Here is a 17,501-nt window from a genome sequence, read left to right as displayed (position 1 = left end):
TTTGGTTAAGCATTAATTTTTTAAACTAAATTTAAATATTCAATTTTTGGTTGAAAATATCTTTTTTATTTGAAAACTCATTTATTTTGTTTAAAATTAATTAATGTATAGTTGTTCAACTGTCCCAGTTGCAGATTTATTATTTTATTTGAAAATTTATTAGTTTGGTTAAAAATTGATATTTTTAGTTGAAATTGAACTATTTTGTTGAAAATTTATGTATTTTGATGAAAAATGGTTTTTTTTTTGTTTTTTAGAAAATTAATCTTGTTTGAAAATTAATCTTGGTGTTCACCAGCTGAAATTTAATTTTTTTGGTTGAAAGATAAAACTTGTCGAAAATTCATCTTTTTATTTAAAAATTAATCTGTTCCAATTTAATATTTTATCATTTTATTTTAAAATTCATCTTTTTGGTTAAGCATTAATTTTTTAAACTAAATTTAAATATTCAATTTTTGGTTGAAAATATCTTTTTTTATTTGAAAACTCATTTATTTTGTTTAAAATTAATTTTTTGTATAATTGTTCAACTGTCCTAGTTGCAGATTTATTATTTTATTTGAAAATTTATTAGTTTGGTTAAAAATTGATATTTTTAGTTGAAATTGAACTATTTTGTTGAAAATTTGTGTATTTTGTTGAAAAATTGTTGTTTTTTTTTTGTAAAAAAATAATATCCTTGTTTAAAAATTCATCTTTTTGGTTAAACATAAACTTTTTAAACAGAAATTTGAAGTATTCAAATTCTGGTTGAAAAGGTATCGTTTTTCAGTTGATAATTGATCTTTTTGGGTAATTATTCAACGGTATCAGTTGAAGATTTATTTTGTTTAAAAATTTATTGAAAAATCTGTTGTTTTTTGTTTTTTTTTTTGTAGAAAATTAATCTTTTTGATTGAAAAATTAAGTATTACAATTAAATATTTATCATTGGAACTTAAAACTAATTTTGTTGTTAAAAGTTAAACTCGTGTCGATAATTTATCTTTTTGATCAAAAATTAATCTGTTCCAGTTGAATATTTATTATTTCAGTGAAAAATTCATCACTCGTTTTGTTTTTTCTCGAAAAATTAATTTTTACAACTTAAAATTTAATTTTTTTTTAAAATACTGGCATTTTTCTGTTTAAAATTCAACTATTTGGTTGAGATTTCATATATTTTGTTGAAAAATCGTCTTTTATTGAAAATTATGCGTGGAAAAATCTGAATTATCAGGAAAAAACTTGGAATTGTGAGGGAAATTGTTGTTTTTTCCGGATTTGAGTAGACGACACCCTGTATTATTTAAAATGTATTCTCAGAAATTTGACTTTGGTCTAATAATACTCTTATTCTTTTTGCGCAGGTGTTCGATTGTATCATGAACTACAAGAAGGATGAAGCCGATTCTCTTCTCCAGAAGTTGGGCATCACCTTGAAACCAGAAGACAAGGACAAGGACGGTAAAGCACTTTTGAAGGTACTTTTAGTTCCTTTCTTTTTTTATCTTTGGTGAATTATTCAAAAATACTCGAGAATCCACATGATGAATGTTCTAAATATATTTTTCTGACACCTCTTCTGAACCGTTGTGAGCGAGGTTTTTGAACATGACTGAAGCAAATTAGAAATAATTATTTCAGATTCTTGGATTAAATTCGCGATGGACTGATAAAGAAAGAGAAAAAAAAAAAAAAAAAAAAAAAATGGTGTTTTAGGTTGTCATGAGAACTTGGTTGCCCGCTGGTGAAGCTTTACTTCAGATGATAGCCATCCATCTTCCATCGCCTGTGACCGCACAAAAGTACAGAATGGAGATGCTGTACGAGGGACCTCATGATGATGAGGCTGCCGTTGGTATCAAGGTAATTAGCAATTTTTTCTGTTTGTTTTTTTAATTTACAGGATAGCTGTTTGATTAGGGAATTAAAGAAAAGTAGATTAAGATTTTACAATTTATTTTAATATCACTTTTAAGGATTTTTCTTTTTTCTACTCGGTCATTTAGAAATAATATTATAACTTTAGCCATGTGGACTTTTTTTTTAAAACAAAGCGGAAAAATGAGAAATTCCGAGGCAGAAGTTTTTTTTTTACTAATATTAAATTGGAATAGTTCCAGTGATTTTAAATATTATATAAAAAAAAGTTTACATTTATTGAAAACAAATATATATATATATATAATTGTAACGGTGAGTATTAAGATTTAAATATTTGTGTGTGTTTCAAAAGAGAAAATATTCGTGATTGTGGGAACGATTTTGAAAATAAAGTATTGGGAATAGAGTTTTTAATCAAAATGCAACTGTCTGGTTAGAAATTAAGATATTATACTATTTTCTTGAAAACTTAACTATTTGATAAGAAAATGTACTTTTTGTTTAAAATTTATATTTTGGTGTTGAAAAATGAACTGAAATATTTTCTGGATGAAAGTTCCACTTACGAGAAAAGAATTGTTTTTTCTTCCTTTTTGATTGAACAATTATCTTTTTGGATTGAAAATTAAATTTTTTTCGTAGAAACTCTTTTTTTGTTTTAGAAAAAAAAATTTATTTTGATCTCGAAAAGTCAACTGGAATCTTTTTTGGATGAAAATTTAACTTTTTTTTTGTTATTTTAAAAAAAAAATCGTCGTTTTTTTTTTTAGAGAAATTTAGTCTTTTTTTAAAAATAAAAATGCAACTATTTGATAGAAAATTCAACTATTTTGTTAAAAGTTCATTCTTCCTGGTGGAAAAAATTCGTCTTTTTAGACTGAAAATTCATTTTTTTCGTAGAAACTCATTTTTTGTTTTAAAAAAACTCATATTTGATTATGGAAATTCAATTATTTTGTTAAAAGTTCATTATTTTTGGTGGAAAAAATTCGTCTTTTCGGATTGAAAATTCCCTTTTTTCGTAGAAACTCATTTTTTGTTAAACAATTCATATTTTGATTATAGAAATTCAAATATTTTGTTAAAAGTTCATTCTTTTTGGTGGACAAAATTTGTCTTTGAATCGAAAATTTTTTTTTTTTGTAGAAACTCATTTTTTTGTTAAAAAAATATCCTATTTTGTTCTTTAAAAGTCAACTGAAATCTTTTTTGGATGAAAATTTAACTTTTTTTTTTGTTATTTAAAACAAAATCATCATTTTTTAAGAGAAATTTTTGGTCTTTTTTAAAATAAAAATTCAACTATTTTGTTAAAATTGCATCCATTTTGCTTAAAAAAATTCGTCTTTTTGAATTGAAAATTCACTTTTTTCGTAGAAACTCATTTTTTTTTTTAAAAATTCATGTTTTGATTATGGAAATTCAACTATTTTGTTAAATGTTCATTCTTTTTGGTGGACAAAATTTGTCTTTTTGAATTGAAAATTGATTTTTTTCGTAGAAACTCATTTTTTGTTTAAAAAAAATCATATTTTGATCTTGAAAAGTCAACTGAAATCTTTTTTGGATGAAAATTCAACTTTTTTTGTAATTTAAAAAAAAAATAATCCTTTTTAGTTAGAAAATTCATGTTTTGATTATGGAAATTCAACTATTTTGTTAAAAGTTTATTCTTTCTGGTAGAGAAATTGGTCTTTTTGGATTGAAAATTCTTTTTTTTTTTTTTTCGTAGAAGTCATTTTTTGTTTAAAAAAACTCATATTTTGATTATAGAAAGTCAACTATTTTGTTAAAATTTCATTCTTTTTTGTGGAAAAAAATTCGTCTTTTTGGATTGAAAATTCATTTTTTCCCCGTAGAAACTCTTTGTTAAAAAAAAAAAAATCATATTTTAATCTTGAAAAGTCAATTGAAATTTTTTTTGGATGAAAATTCAACTTTTTTTGTTATTTAAAAAAAAATCATCCTTTTTATTTAGAAAATTCATGTTTTGATTATGGAAATTCAACTATCTTGTTAAAAGTTCATTCTTTCTGGTAGAAAAATTGTTCTTTTTGGATTGAAAATTCTTTTTTTTCTTCGTAGAAGTCTTTTTTTGTTTTAAAAAAACTCATATTTTGATTATAGAAACTATTTTGTTAATAAAAGTTCATTCTTTCTGGTGGAAAAAAATTCGTCTTTTTGGATTGAAAATTCATTTTTTTTCCGTAGAAACTGTTTTTGTTAAAAAAAAATCATATTTTATTCTTGAAAAGTAAACTGACATCTTTTTTGGATGAAAATTCAACTTTTTTTGTTATTTAAAAAAAATCGTCGTTTTTTAGAGAAATTTGGGTTTTTAAAAAAATGTAAATTTTTGGTAGAGAATTCGACTATTTTGTTAAAAATTTATTCTTTTTGGTTGAAAATTTGGTCTTTTTGGATTGCAATTTCAATTTTTTCCGTAGAAACTTACTTTTTGTTAAAAAATTAATATTTTCATTATGAAAAGTCAACTAGAATATTTTTTTGCAGAAAGTTGAAATATTTTTTTGAAAATTTATCTTTTGGATTTGGAACGTTCATCTGTTTGAGAAGAAATTTCATTTTTTATTTAATGAAGATGCAACTTTTCGGATTAAAATTCTAGTATTTTGTTAAAAATTAAACTTTTAAACTTTATATTTTGGAGTCGAAAAGTGAACTGAAATATTTTCTGGAGTCATGTTTTTAACTTTCAAAAAAAATGTCATTTTTTATTAAAAATTCATCTGTTTTAGTACAAGTTTTATCTTTCTTGGATAAAAATATAACTTTTTGGTATAAAATTTGACTATTTTGTTAAAAATTTATCATTTTTGGTTGAAAAAATTCGTTCTTTTTAGATTGAAAAATCAATTTTTTTCGTACACACGTATTTTTTGTTTAAAAATTTATACTTTTATATTGAAAAGTCAACTGGAATCTTTTTTTTATATGCTTATTCAATTTTATTTTATTACTTTAAAAATAACACAAATTTATCCGTTTTAAGAGAAATTGCATCTTGATTGGATAAACATGTAACTATTTGCTAGAGAATTTAACAATTTTGTTAGTCATCCTTTTTGGTTAAAAATTCGTTTTTTTTTTTTTTTTGATTTTAAAATTGCATTTTTTTCGTAGAAAATTATTTCTTGTTAATTTAATTTTTTTTATGAAAATTCAACTTTTTGGTTGAAAATCGTTCTTCTTTTGATTGAAAAATCTTTATTTGTTGGAAATTCGTCTTTTTGGTTTTAAAATTCTTTTCTTTTGTTGAATAAATTTCCTTCTTTTTTCATTAAAATATAAACTATGACACTTTTTTGTTCACAATTTGTCTTTTTAGGTTAAATATTAAACTATTATGTTAAAAATTCAGTTATTTTGTTGAAAATTCGAGTATCTAAGCTAGAAAATAATTTATATTCAACCGCTGATATAACCTGAACAATAAACTTATTGTTAAAAATCATAAATTCTCTTAAATTCTGTCATATTCTCGGTTATTATAATCTGAACTAAAATTCTCGGGAATTCGAGAACTCTAGGTACAATTTTAAAGATGTATTTTAATTTATGTATAAAAGTGTTTTTAAGATTTTTTGGTCAAGTTTAAAATAATGATTGAATACTAAAAACAAAAAAATGTATTTTTCTGTTAGAATTCAATTATTTCATGGGAAGTTTATATTTTCAGATTGAAAATTCGATTAGTATAATTTTTGTTCAAATTTTTTTTTTTTTTTTTTTTTGTGAAAATTAAGTGGTTTTAGTTGATCAGTTATATTTTGGGTTAAAAATCAAAATTCAACTGTTTTTTTCACTAGTTTTATTTACATGAGGAATTCATTTCTTTATTTCATTTTCTTTATTTTGTTAAAATTTCATTCTTTAGTTGAAAAAATTCGTCTTTCTGGATTGAAAATTCATTTTTTTTAGTAGAAACTCATTTTTTGTTTGAAAAAACTCATATTTTGATTATGGAGATTGAACTATTGTTGAAACTTCTTTTTTTTTTGTGTGAAAAAAATCGTTTTTTTGGATTGAAAATTCATTTTTTTCCGTAGAAACTTTTTTTTGTTTTAGAAAAAAAATTTTATTTTGATCTCGAAAAGTCAACTGGAATCTTTTTTGGATGAAATTCGACTTTTTTGTTATTAGAAAGAAAAAAATCATCATTTTCAGTTAAAAAATTCATGTTTTGATTATGGAAATTCAACTTTTGTTCAAAGTTCATTTTTTTTGGTGGAAAAAATTCATCTTTTTGGATTTAAAATTCTTTTTTTTTCGTAGAAATTCATTTTTTGTTTTAAAAAATCATATTTTGATCTTTCAAAGTCAACTGGAATCTTTTTTGGATGAAAATTCGACTTTTTTGTTATTTAAATTTTTATTTCAAAAATTGTTTTGTTTTAAAAAATTGTTTTAAATTAAAAAAAAAATTTTGTTACCATTCGGGGTTTTTTTTAAGGGGAAAATTAAGTGGTTTTAGTTGAACATTTATATTTTGGGTTAAAAATTAAAATTCAACTGTTTTTTTTTTCACTAGTTTTGTTTACATGAGGATTTTATTTCTTTATTTCAAAATTCAACTATTTGGTTGAAAATCAAAAATTTTGTTAAAAATTTCTTATTTTTGCGGATTGAAAATTATTTTTTGGGTTCAAATTTAAATTAATGCAATTAGTTTTAAATTAATTTTGTTGATAATTTATAGTTTTTGTTCGAAAATTTAACAATTCGTTTTTTTGGTTAAAGATATCAGTTTTTCATCTGATATTTAACCATCTTGGTTTAACATTTCACTTGTTTTATTAAAAATGATACTATTTGATTGACATTTTTTTTTAATCCATATTTTCGGGTTGGAAATTAAACTGATTTTTTTATTCGTCTTATGGGCTTAAAAATAAACTTTTGGTTGCAAATTAAACTATTTCGGTTCAAAATTCTTCTGTTTTATTGAAAATTCCGCTTTTTAGGTTGAAAATTCAACTGTTTTATTGATAATTCAAATATTGTTTTGAAATTTCAACTATTTTATTGAAGATTCGTTTTTTTGGGGATGGAAAATTAAACTATTGTAGTATAAAATTTAACTGCTTGGTTGAAAAATATTTTTTGGTTAAAAACACCATTATGTTATCTAAAATTCATATTTTAGGATTTAAAATTAATTTTTTTTAATTCGTATTTTTAGGGATAAAAATTAAATTCTGCTGAAATTCAACTGTTCGTTTGAATTAATATTTTTTGGATGAAAATTAATATTTTTGTGTTGAAAATTAATGCTTCGTTGAAAATTCGTTATAAACAAAATATATAAAGAAATGTAAATTCTTGAAAAAATTTTACCGATTTCAAAGAGAGGTAGTTTTTGTTTTAGGAATTCGGAAGAGGGAATTTTTCGTTTTGATTACATTAATTCAGAGGGCATTTTTTTCTTGCATTTAGATTGACAATGAAAGGAAATTGAATTTTTAACTAAAACTTGAAGAAAATTAAATAATGAATTTTTTAAAAGTGAAACTTGAATTTTTATTGTAAAAAATTTAATTTTCTCGAATTTTGCACAGTTAAAAATGCAATTTTTTTTACTTCAAAATTAAATTGTTAAAAATCGAAGAAAATTAATAATTTAATTTTCAAAAATTGAATTTTGAACAGTTTAAAATTAAATTTTTAACGGTTGAATAAAATTGACAATGAAAGGAAATTGAATTTTCAACTGAAACTTGAAGAAAATTAAAAAATGAATTTTTTTAAAGTGAAACTTGAATTTGTATTGTTAAAAGTTTAATTTTCTCGAATTTTGTACAGTTGAAAATGCATTTTTTCACTTTAAAATTAAATTGTTGAAAATCGCAGAAAATCGAATTTTTAACAGTTTAAAATTAAATTTTTAACTGTTGAATAAAATTTACAATGAAAGGTAATTGAATTTTCAACTCAAACTTGAAGAAAATTAAAAAAAAAAAGAATTTTCAAAATGTCAAATTTGAATCTTTATAGTTAAAAATTTAATTTTCTCGAATTTTTTACAGTTTAAAATGCCATTTTTCACTTCAAAATTCAATTGTTTAGAGTTAAAGAAAATTGCAAATTAAGTTGTTGAAAATCGAGGAAAATTAATCATTTAATTTTCAAAAATTGAATTTTTAACGGTTGAATAAGATTGACAATGAAAGTTAATTGAATTTTCAATTCAAACTTGAAGAAAATTAAAAAATGATTTTTTTAAAAATGAAACTTGAATTTGTATTGTTAAAAGTTTAATTTTCTCGAATTTTGTACAGTTGAAAATGCAATTTTTTTCACGTTAAAGTTAAATTGTTGAAAATCGCAGAAAGTTAATCATTTAATTTTCAAAAATTGAATTTTGAACAGTTTAAAATTAAATTTTTAACGGTTGAATAAAATTGACAATGAAAGGAAATTGAATTTTCAACTCAAACTTGAAGAAAATTAAAAAATGAATTTTTTAAAAGTGAAACTTGAATTTGTATTGTTAAAAGTTTAATTTTCTCGAATTTTGTACCGTTGAAAATGCAATTTTTTTCACTTTAAAATTAAATTGTTGAAAATCGCAGTAAATTGAATTTTTAACGGTTGAATAAAATTTACAATGAAAGGAAATTGAATTTTCTACTCAAACTTGAAGAAAATTAAAAAAAAAAAAAAGAATGTTTAAAATGTGAAATTTGAATTTTTATAGTTAAAAATGTAATTTTCTCGAATTTTTTACAGTTGAAAATGCAATTTTTTCACTTCAAAATTCAATTGTTTCAAATTGAAGAAAATGGCAAATTAAGTTGTTGAAAATCAAGGAAAATTAATCATTTAATTTTCAAAAATTGAATTTTTAACGGTTGAATAAGATTGACAATGTAAGGAATTTGAATTTTCAATTCAAACTTGAAGAAAATTAAAAAATGATTTTTTTTTAAAGTGAAACTTGAATTTGTATTGTTAAAAGTTTAATTTTCTCGAATTTTGTACCGTTGAAAATGCAATTTTTTTCACTTTAAAATTAAATTGTTGAAAATCGAAGAAAGTTAATAATTTAATTTTCAAAAATTGAATTTTTAACTGTTGAATAAAATTGACAGTGAAAAGAAATTGAATTTTCAACTGAAATATAAATTCTTGAAACATTTTTATCGATTTGAAAGGGAGGGGGAGTTTTTATTTTCGGAATTCGGAAGAGGGAATTTTTCGTTTTGATTATATTAATTCAGAGGGCATTTTTTTCTTGCATTTGGCGGGACTCCAATTATTAAAAAATTTTATTTTTCTTAAATGATGATTGTTCTTCACAGACCTGTTCTGAATATTAATGAGAGACAGTAAGAACGGCCAACTGATATTTTTCGAAAATGGAACTACTTTAGTACGGGACATTAAGAATAAATTTTAATTTGTTTGTGTTTTTTTTTTTTTTTTTTTTATTTAAGACTTGCGATCCCAATGGGCCGTTGATGATGTACATCTCAAAAATGGTACCAACTTCCGACAAAGGTCGTTTCTACGCTTTCGGTCGTGTTTTCTCTGGAAAAGTATCGACTGGCATGAAGGCACGTATCATGGGACCCAATTTTACGCCCGGAAAGAAGGAAGATTTATACGAGAAGGCTATCCAGAGAACCATCTTGATGATGGGGCGTTATGTTGAAGCTATTGAAGATGTTCCTTCCGGTAAGATTTTTGTTGTTGTTTTTTTTTTCTTGTTTTTTAATAAATTAGGACTTTCTTATTTAGGAGGGTGGCGACTTGAGCAGGAAATGGCCGGGAATTTAATTAAAAACTGGGAAATGAGTGTGAAAATAATTATTGTTTTTATTGTAGGATACCGGGGTTTTGAGAAAGAAATGTAATTTCCCTTGGGAGAGGAAATTTTTGGAATGGAATGGGAATTTTTGAAATGAAAATTGGGGTTTAGACGAAAAAAAGAGTTTGAAAATAAAAAAGAAAAGGAAACTTGCTGTTACAAGCTAAATTCTTTTGTTAAAAAGTAGTTGTTTGTTGTAAGATTGATCATTTTAATTTTAAAAAAAATTCGTCTCTTTTTAAAAATGTAACTACAGTGTGGAAAATATATTTTTTAGCTAAAAATTTAACTTTCAGTAGAAGTTTTTAAACTATTTTGGGTGGCCCATTTGCCGTTCCTAATTCAAAATTCAACAATTTGGATATAAATTTGTCTTTATAAATTGAAATTTTTTTTAAATACACGAGTTTTATTTAAAAAATAGAATTTTCTTGGTAGAAAATTATTTTTCTCTTTCAAAGCTAATCTCGTTGTTTAGAAATTATTCTTTTTGGTTTAAAATTCAAGTATATTCATAATTTCAGTTGAAAATTCCCATCGTTTATGTTAGAAATACATTTAATTGGTTGAAAAATAAACTTGATCAAAATCAATTTTTTTAAATTAAAGATTCATAATTTTAATTAAAAAATTATTTCTTTTTTTTTTTTGAAAAATAAGCTATTTGATTTAAAACTTGTTTTTTCTTTTTTTTTTAATTCATCTAATTTGTGGAAAGCTCGTATTTTTGTTGTTGAAAATTCATCTTTCCAATTTAAAATTCAACAATTTCAATAAAAGATTTAGAATTTTCCTTGAAAATTCATCGCTTTTGTTAAAATATCAAATATTGCGCTTTTCGTTAAAAATGTATCTTCTTTAGTTGAAAATTCATCTTTCTTGACTTTTAATTTAACTTTCATGTTTAAAATTCTCCTGTTTTGTAGAAAATTCATCTCTTTGGCTTGAAAATTCAACAATTTTGTGAAAAATTTAACTATTTTAAAATTAAAGTTTTTGGTAGAAAAATTATATTTTTGTATTAAAAATTTAACTTCTTGGCAGATAATTGATCTTTTTGGCTTCAAAATAAAATAATTTTGTAGAAAATTCATGTATTTAATTAAAAAACCGTCTTTTTGGTAGAATATTAATCTTTTTAATCGAAAATTAATTTATTTTAAAATATTTTTTGTTGAAAATTTATTTATTCCACGTTTGATTAAACTTCATCCTGCCTATTGGATACTTTGAAAATTCTTGTTTATAGGACATTGATCTTGTCAAAAATTCAACATTTTGGTTGCAAATTTAATAATTTTCTTGAAACTTTTATTTTCTCAAATTTGTTTTTATTGGGAGTTTTTTATATGATAATTTAATTATTTCATTGTTTTAGTTAAGAATTTATCGTGTATATTGTATAAATTAAACATTCAATTTCTTGGTAGAAAATTCATGTATTTTGTTGAAAAGTCGACTTTTCGTGTAAAAAATTATTTTTTTTTTTTGAAAACTCAACTGTTTGGTGAAAAAATCAACTATTCGGTAGAAAATTATTCTTGCGTGTTGAAAATTTTTCTTGGTTCACAATAAACAATTACGATGAAAATTTGATTATCTTCTAAAAAAGTTGTCTTTATCTCTTGAAAATTTGATTGAATTTTAATTTTTTTTGTTTGGAACTAATTTGATTATAATTGCATCTCTTTGTATGCCGAAAATTCAACTATTTTGGACGTAAATTTGTGTTTTTTAAATTGAAAATTCACGTACTTTGTTTTATAAAAAAAAGATTTTTTTTGTAGAAAATTATTGATTTTTCGAAAGTTACTCATATGGAAAAAAATTTTTGTTTGAAAATTCAACTATTCCAGTTAAATATTTATGAATTCTTTCAACTGAAAGTATACAACCTTTGCACTTTTAAGTTGAAAATTGACACTTTCTAGTTCAAAATTTAATAATTTCGATGTAAACTTGTATATTTATTTGAAAATTCACGGGTTTTTGTTTTGTAAAAAACTACTTTTTTTTGAGAAAATCGAATTTTTGGGTAGAAAATTATTTTTATTTTCGAAAGTTAATCTCGTTTAATTTTTTTTTCTTGAAAATTGATCATTCATGATAAAAATAAATTTTTTTTATTCTACTCATTTTCATTAAAAAATCATTTCTATGGTTAAAAAATGAGTTTGATGGAAAATTGGGTTTTTTCTCAGATGAAAAGGCATTTTTTACCAAAAGTTTAACTATTTTATTGAAAATGTCTTCTTTTTTTTTTGTTGAAAATAATTTTTTCTACTAATGAAAATACTATTTTCCTGTTGAAAATTCATTTTTTGACCAAAAATTTAATTCAATTTTTAGTTGAATAATTATCTCGTTTTGTTGAAAATTCGTTCTTTTTTGGTTCAACATTGATTTTTTTAACTTAAAACTACACGTGGTTGACAATTTATCTTTTATAGTAAAAATTGTCATTTTGTTGTTGAAAGTTCAACTATAATTTGTAAATTGATAATTTATATTTTCGGTAGAAAATTAAACTGTTTAAAAATGTTTAATTATATGTTTAAAAATATGTTAATTTTAGTTAACCGGGAATTTGAAATCGTCCGCTGAATCGCCAACACCCTCTTTGAATTCTCTCAAGTTTTTCCCCCCTTTTTTTTTTTAGCTTATTGCTTATTTTTTCCTCAGAATATAGATTCTGAGGCCTGTGTTTTAGATCCTTATATGATGAGTTTACACAGACCTGTACTGAATTAAATGAACGACATTTGAACAGATAACTGATTCTGATAAATTAAAATTTTAAATTCTGTCCCTTTTAATGACAGAAATTAGCGAAGCTTTTTCTTTTGCTTGACAGGTAACATTTGCGGTCTCGTGGGAGTCGATCAATTCTTGGTCAAGACTGGTACCATCACCACCTTCAAGGATGCGCACAACATGAAAGTCATGAAATTCTCTGTCTCACCTGTCGTGCGTGTAGCCGTCGAGCCCAAAAATCCAGCTGATTTGCCCAAGTTGGTAGAAGGTAAAATAGATTTTTTAAACTACTTTCTCATCCTGCTTTTACAGACCTTGTTCAGGGTGTCCTACCCTACCTGGAAAACCTGGAATTTTTATAAAGCTGGAAATTTTGGGGAATTTTTTCCAGAGCTTATTTAATTTAATAAAAAATATTAAATAATTGAAAATAAATCAGAATGATTCCTTTACAAAAATAGCTTTATATTAATGTATTGAATTATTTTCTTTGGTTAAAAATTCGTTTTTTTTTTTTTAAACTTATCTTTTTTTTATTTATTTCTTTCATTTTTTTTTTATTGCAAATGAAACAGTTTCTTCGCCATTTTTTCTCTCGGCTGAAAACTTTTTCTTTGTTCAAAATTCATCTGTTTTGGGATGAAAGTGAATTACCTGGTTGAATGTTGAAACTTTTTTGTTCGAAGTTAAATTTCTTGGTTGAAGATTTATAATTTTTAAATCGCAATTCACCTCTTTGGTTGCAAAATGAGCTATTTTGTTGAAAATTCGTTTTTTCTTTGTATTGGTTGACCATTAATTTGTTAAAAGATTGTCTTTTAGAGTTGAAAATCTGCTTAATTAAAAAAATTCATCTTTTTGTTTTAAAGTTTAACAATTTCAGTTTGAGATTCATCATTTTAGTTAAAATATTATCTCTTTGTTTGAAAATGTAACTTTTTAAATTATCTTTTTTTTTTTTATTGTAAATTATTATTTTCTTAACTGAAAATGTAACTATTCCAATTGATTATTCCATCATTTTAGTTGAAAATTTATCTCTTTGGATGAAAATTCATTTTTTAAACTAAAAATTTAGTTATTCAATTTTAGGTTGACAAATTAATTTTTTTATTAGAAAATTCATCTCTTTCATAGAAAACTTATAATTTTTATATGGAAATTTATCTTTTTGGTTGAAAATTAAAATATTTCACTTGAAAAATCATTTTGTTAAAACTTGATCTTTTTTGCTAAAAAAAAAGTTTGGTTGAAAATTTGTCTTTGGTAGAAAATAATCTAATTCTTTGAAAATTATTATTCTTGTTTGAAAATTCATCTTTTTGGTTGAGAATTTCAAGCATTCTAGTTACAAAAATTTTAATTGGAAGTTCATCTTTTGTTAAAATTTTTCTTTTTAGTTCAAAATGCATCTAGGTAAAAATTGTAGATTGATTGTTTTAGTGGAAAATTAATTTTTAATTAAAAACTATAACTATTGCAATTTTGTTTGAAAATTCATCTTTGGTTCAATATTCGACTATTTGATTAATAATTGATCTTTTTCAATTGGAAATTCAACTATTTAGATGAGAATTTATGTATTTTGTTGAAAAATCGTCTTTTTTGGTAGAAAATTTATCTTCGTCTTTGAAAATTGATCTTCTTGTTTTTGTATTCAATTAAATATTTATTATTTCAGTTGGAAAATTCATGACTGGTTGAAAATTCCATTGTTTTTTTGGCTGGAAAATTTTTTTAACTTTAAATTTTGATTTGAAACTTGATTTTTCTTGGTAAGATTCAAGTATATTTGGTTGAAAGTTAATCTTTATTAATTGAAAATTGAACTATTTGGTTGAAAATTCCTGAATTTGTTTTAAAAATCGTATTTGTTGTAGAAATGTAAATTTTTTGGATCGAAAATTCAACTATTTGTTCAAAATTTGAACTATTTGATTAAAAATTCACATATATTGTTGAAAATCCAATATTTTTATTTCGGAAGTTAGTATTTCGAAGAGGTTTCAATTGAATTTAATATAGTACCTACATTAGTTTTATCTAAATAAGCATCGAATTTAAGTTGAGAAGATAAATTTAAAATATTTAAATGTAACTAATTTTTCTTTGGTTGGTTTTTTTTTGTTGTTGACATTTTTTACATTTTCATCATTTTTTTTAAAACGAAACTGTAATTATTCTAATTAAATATTACATAATTTTAGTTAAAATTTTGTCTTTTTGGTTGAACATCAATTTTCCTAAACGAAAATTTTACTTCAATTTTTTGTTTAAAAAAATGGTCTTTTTCAATTGAAAATTTGTCTTTTTTAGACAAAATTAATCTTTTTGTTTGATAATTAATCTTTCTGGTTGGAAATTCATCATTTCGATTCATTTCAAATTTATAATTTAAGTTGAAAATTGTTCACTTGAAAAACTAACTACTTTTTTCAGTTAAATCTTTGTTTGCTATAAAAATGTAACTTTAATGTATTGTTTTTGGTTGAAGATTTCAGTATTTGGTTGCAAATTAATCTTTTCTAATTGAAAATTCAACTGTGTTTGGGTGAAAATTCAACTGTTTGGTTGAGAATTCATGTACTTTGTTGAAAAATTCTAAATCTTGATAGAAAATTAATCTTCTTGGTTGAAAACTCAACTCTGGTTAAAAATTAATTTATATTGTTGAAAATGCAATATTTGTACTTAAAAAGTTTGGATTTTGAAGCGGTTCAAATTTAATATAGCACAGTTATAATTTTATCTAAATACGTACCGAATTTAAAGTATAAAAAGATTAAATAAATTTAAAAAAAATTGTATTCAAATTCATGGGCTTGAGAGACATATTCAAGAAATTATTAATTATGTTTAATAACAATTTTTTATATTATAATTTAAGTATTTAATATCAATGGCGGTGCTAATATATTTAAGAATATCTTTTAGTATAATTTGTCAAAGCTTTCTAATTTAAACAAAGTAATTGAATACATAGAAAATGAAGAAGAAAAAAATTATTAAAAAAAAAATTTTTTTTTAATTATTTTAATGGAGAATTTTTTTTTGAGGATTTCGTGTAGACAACACCCTTGAATTATTCAATATGATGAAATCTCTTTTTGAGCACTGGGTTATGAATAACCGTGATTATCGTTGACAACCTGATGATACTGATTTTAACATTAAATTTTTATTTAAAAACTGAACGTCTCTTAATAAATTCTTTTTTTTTTTTGTTTTTTTTTTTTTTGCAGGATTGAAGCGTTTGGCCAAATCTGATCCTATGGTGCAGTGCATCATTGAAGAATCTGGAGAACACATTATTGCCGGAGCCGGCGAACTCCATCTTGAAATTTGTCTGAAGGATCTTGAAGAGGATCACGCGTGTATACCAATTAAGAAGTCGGATCCCGTTGTATCGTACCGAGAAACCGTTTCCGAAATATCCGATCAAATGTGCTTGTCCAAGTCACCCAACAAACACAACCGTCTCTTCATGAAGGCCGAACCTATGCCTGATGGTCTCCCCGAAGATATCGACAATGTAGGTTTCAGTTTTTTTTTTTTTTTTTTTTTTCAAGTTTCCCTTTTTCCTCTTTTCTAGAAAACCTTCGTCTTTTATCTTAAAATGCAGCACATTTGAGAAATGCAGTATATAAAAAATGTAAACTTTAAAATTTAAACTTAAATTTCATTTCGTTTCAACGAAAAACTTAAATATCATAAATAAAAACTAAAATTTAAACTGAATTTGAAGTTTGAAAAAAAAAAAAATTAAACCTTTTAAATTCCTTGAATTTTGATTTGCTTCAAATTTAGTAATGACACTTGACTATAAATAATTAGCCTATTTATACTCATTTTCAAGGAGATGAAAATCAAAATTTTGTGACTTTTAACGACTCGAATTTTATTTTTAAATGCTGCTATTAAAAAATTTGCAATTGTTTGCTTGATTGATTTTAAATTATACTGTTTGGGATTTAAATAAAACTCAGTTAAAATAACTTTTTGGACGAAAAATTAACATAGTTCATTATTAATGGTGGGATTTTGTAAAACAGTAAATATTTTTGATTATGTGAACGATTTTAAAGAATATACAAATGTTACATGTAAACGAAAATCAGCTTTTATCCAAACAAATTTTTATAGGTTGACATGCTTGTTTATTAAATAAATTTATTTTTTTTATTTTTAGCAAATGAATTTTTAACTGCAAAAATGCAATGATCAATTTGCTTGCATTTTTACAGTTTAAAATTCAGTTTTCTTGAGTTTTTTAAAGCTGAAAATTTAAATTTCTTGAATTTTTGATGGTTGAAAATTCAATTTTAATTTATTTTTTCAGTTCAAAATTTAATTGTTTAAAAATGAAGAAAATTGCAAATTGCTGAAAATCAAAGAAAATTAATAATATATTTTTTTAAATTTTAATTTTTAACAGTTCAAAATTACATTTTTAACTGTTGAATAAAATTGATAGGTAAAGGAAATTGAAAAATGAATTTTTAAAAGTGAAGCTTGAATTTTTATAGTTAAAAATTTAATTTTCTCGGATTTTTTACAGTTGAAAATGCAATTTTCTTCCATTTTTTTCATTTCAAAACTCAATTGTTTAAAGTTTAAGAAAATTCCAAATTAAATTGTAGAAACTCGAAGAAAATTAATATGTCAAAATTTGAATTTTTAACAGTTTAAAATTATATTTTTAACGGTTGAATAAAATTGACAATGAAAGGAAATTGAATTTTCAACTCTACACTTGAAGAAAATTAGAAAATGAATTTTTTAAAAGTAAAACTTGAATTTTTATAGTTAAAAATTTAATTTTCTCGAATTTTTTACAGTTTCAAATGACATCTTTAACTATCGAATAAAATTGATAGTGAAAGGAAATTGAATTTTCAACTGTTAAAACTTGAAGAAAATTTAAAAAATTTCTTTAATTTTTTTTACTTGAAAATTCAATTATTTAAAGTTGAAGAAAATTTGCGAATTAAATTGTTGAAAATCGAAGAAAATTAATAATTTGTCAAAATTTGAATTTTTAACAGTT

The 17,501-nt window shown here is 23.0% G+C and overlaps 1 protein-coding gene across 1 annotated transcript in view; it reads left to right on the top strand.

Moving 5' to 3' along the window:
• Window positions 1-17,501, top strand: part of LOC117180202 (translation elongation factor 2) — a 53,054-nt gene that overhangs the window by 18,024 nt on the left and 17,529 nt on the right. The window contains exons 6-10 of the mRNA XM_033372583.1: window positions 1,353-1,466; window positions 1,705-1,851; window positions 9,327-9,567; window positions 12,555-12,722; window positions 15,697-15,986. Of these exons, the coding sequence (XP_033228474.1) occupies window positions 1,353-1,466; window positions 1,705-1,851; window positions 9,327-9,567; window positions 12,555-12,722; window positions 15,697-15,986 (960 nt within the window). The remainder of the gene's footprint in view (window positions 1-1,352; window positions 1,467-1,704; window positions 1,852-9,326; window positions 9,568-12,554; window positions 12,723-15,696; window positions 15,987-17,501) is intronic.

Source organism: Belonocnema kinseyi, chromosome 9, assembly GCF_010883055.1.
Source record: "Belonocnema kinseyi isolate 2016_QV_RU_SX_M_011 chromosome 9, B_treatae_v1, whole genome shotgun sequence".
Taxonomy (NCBI): domain Eukaryota; kingdom Metazoa; phylum Arthropoda; class Insecta; order Hymenoptera; family Cynipidae; genus Belonocnema; species Belonocnema kinseyi.
The sequence above is the reverse complement of the archived record's forward strand: the minus strand, read 5'-3'. Positions and strand labels throughout refer to the sequence as shown.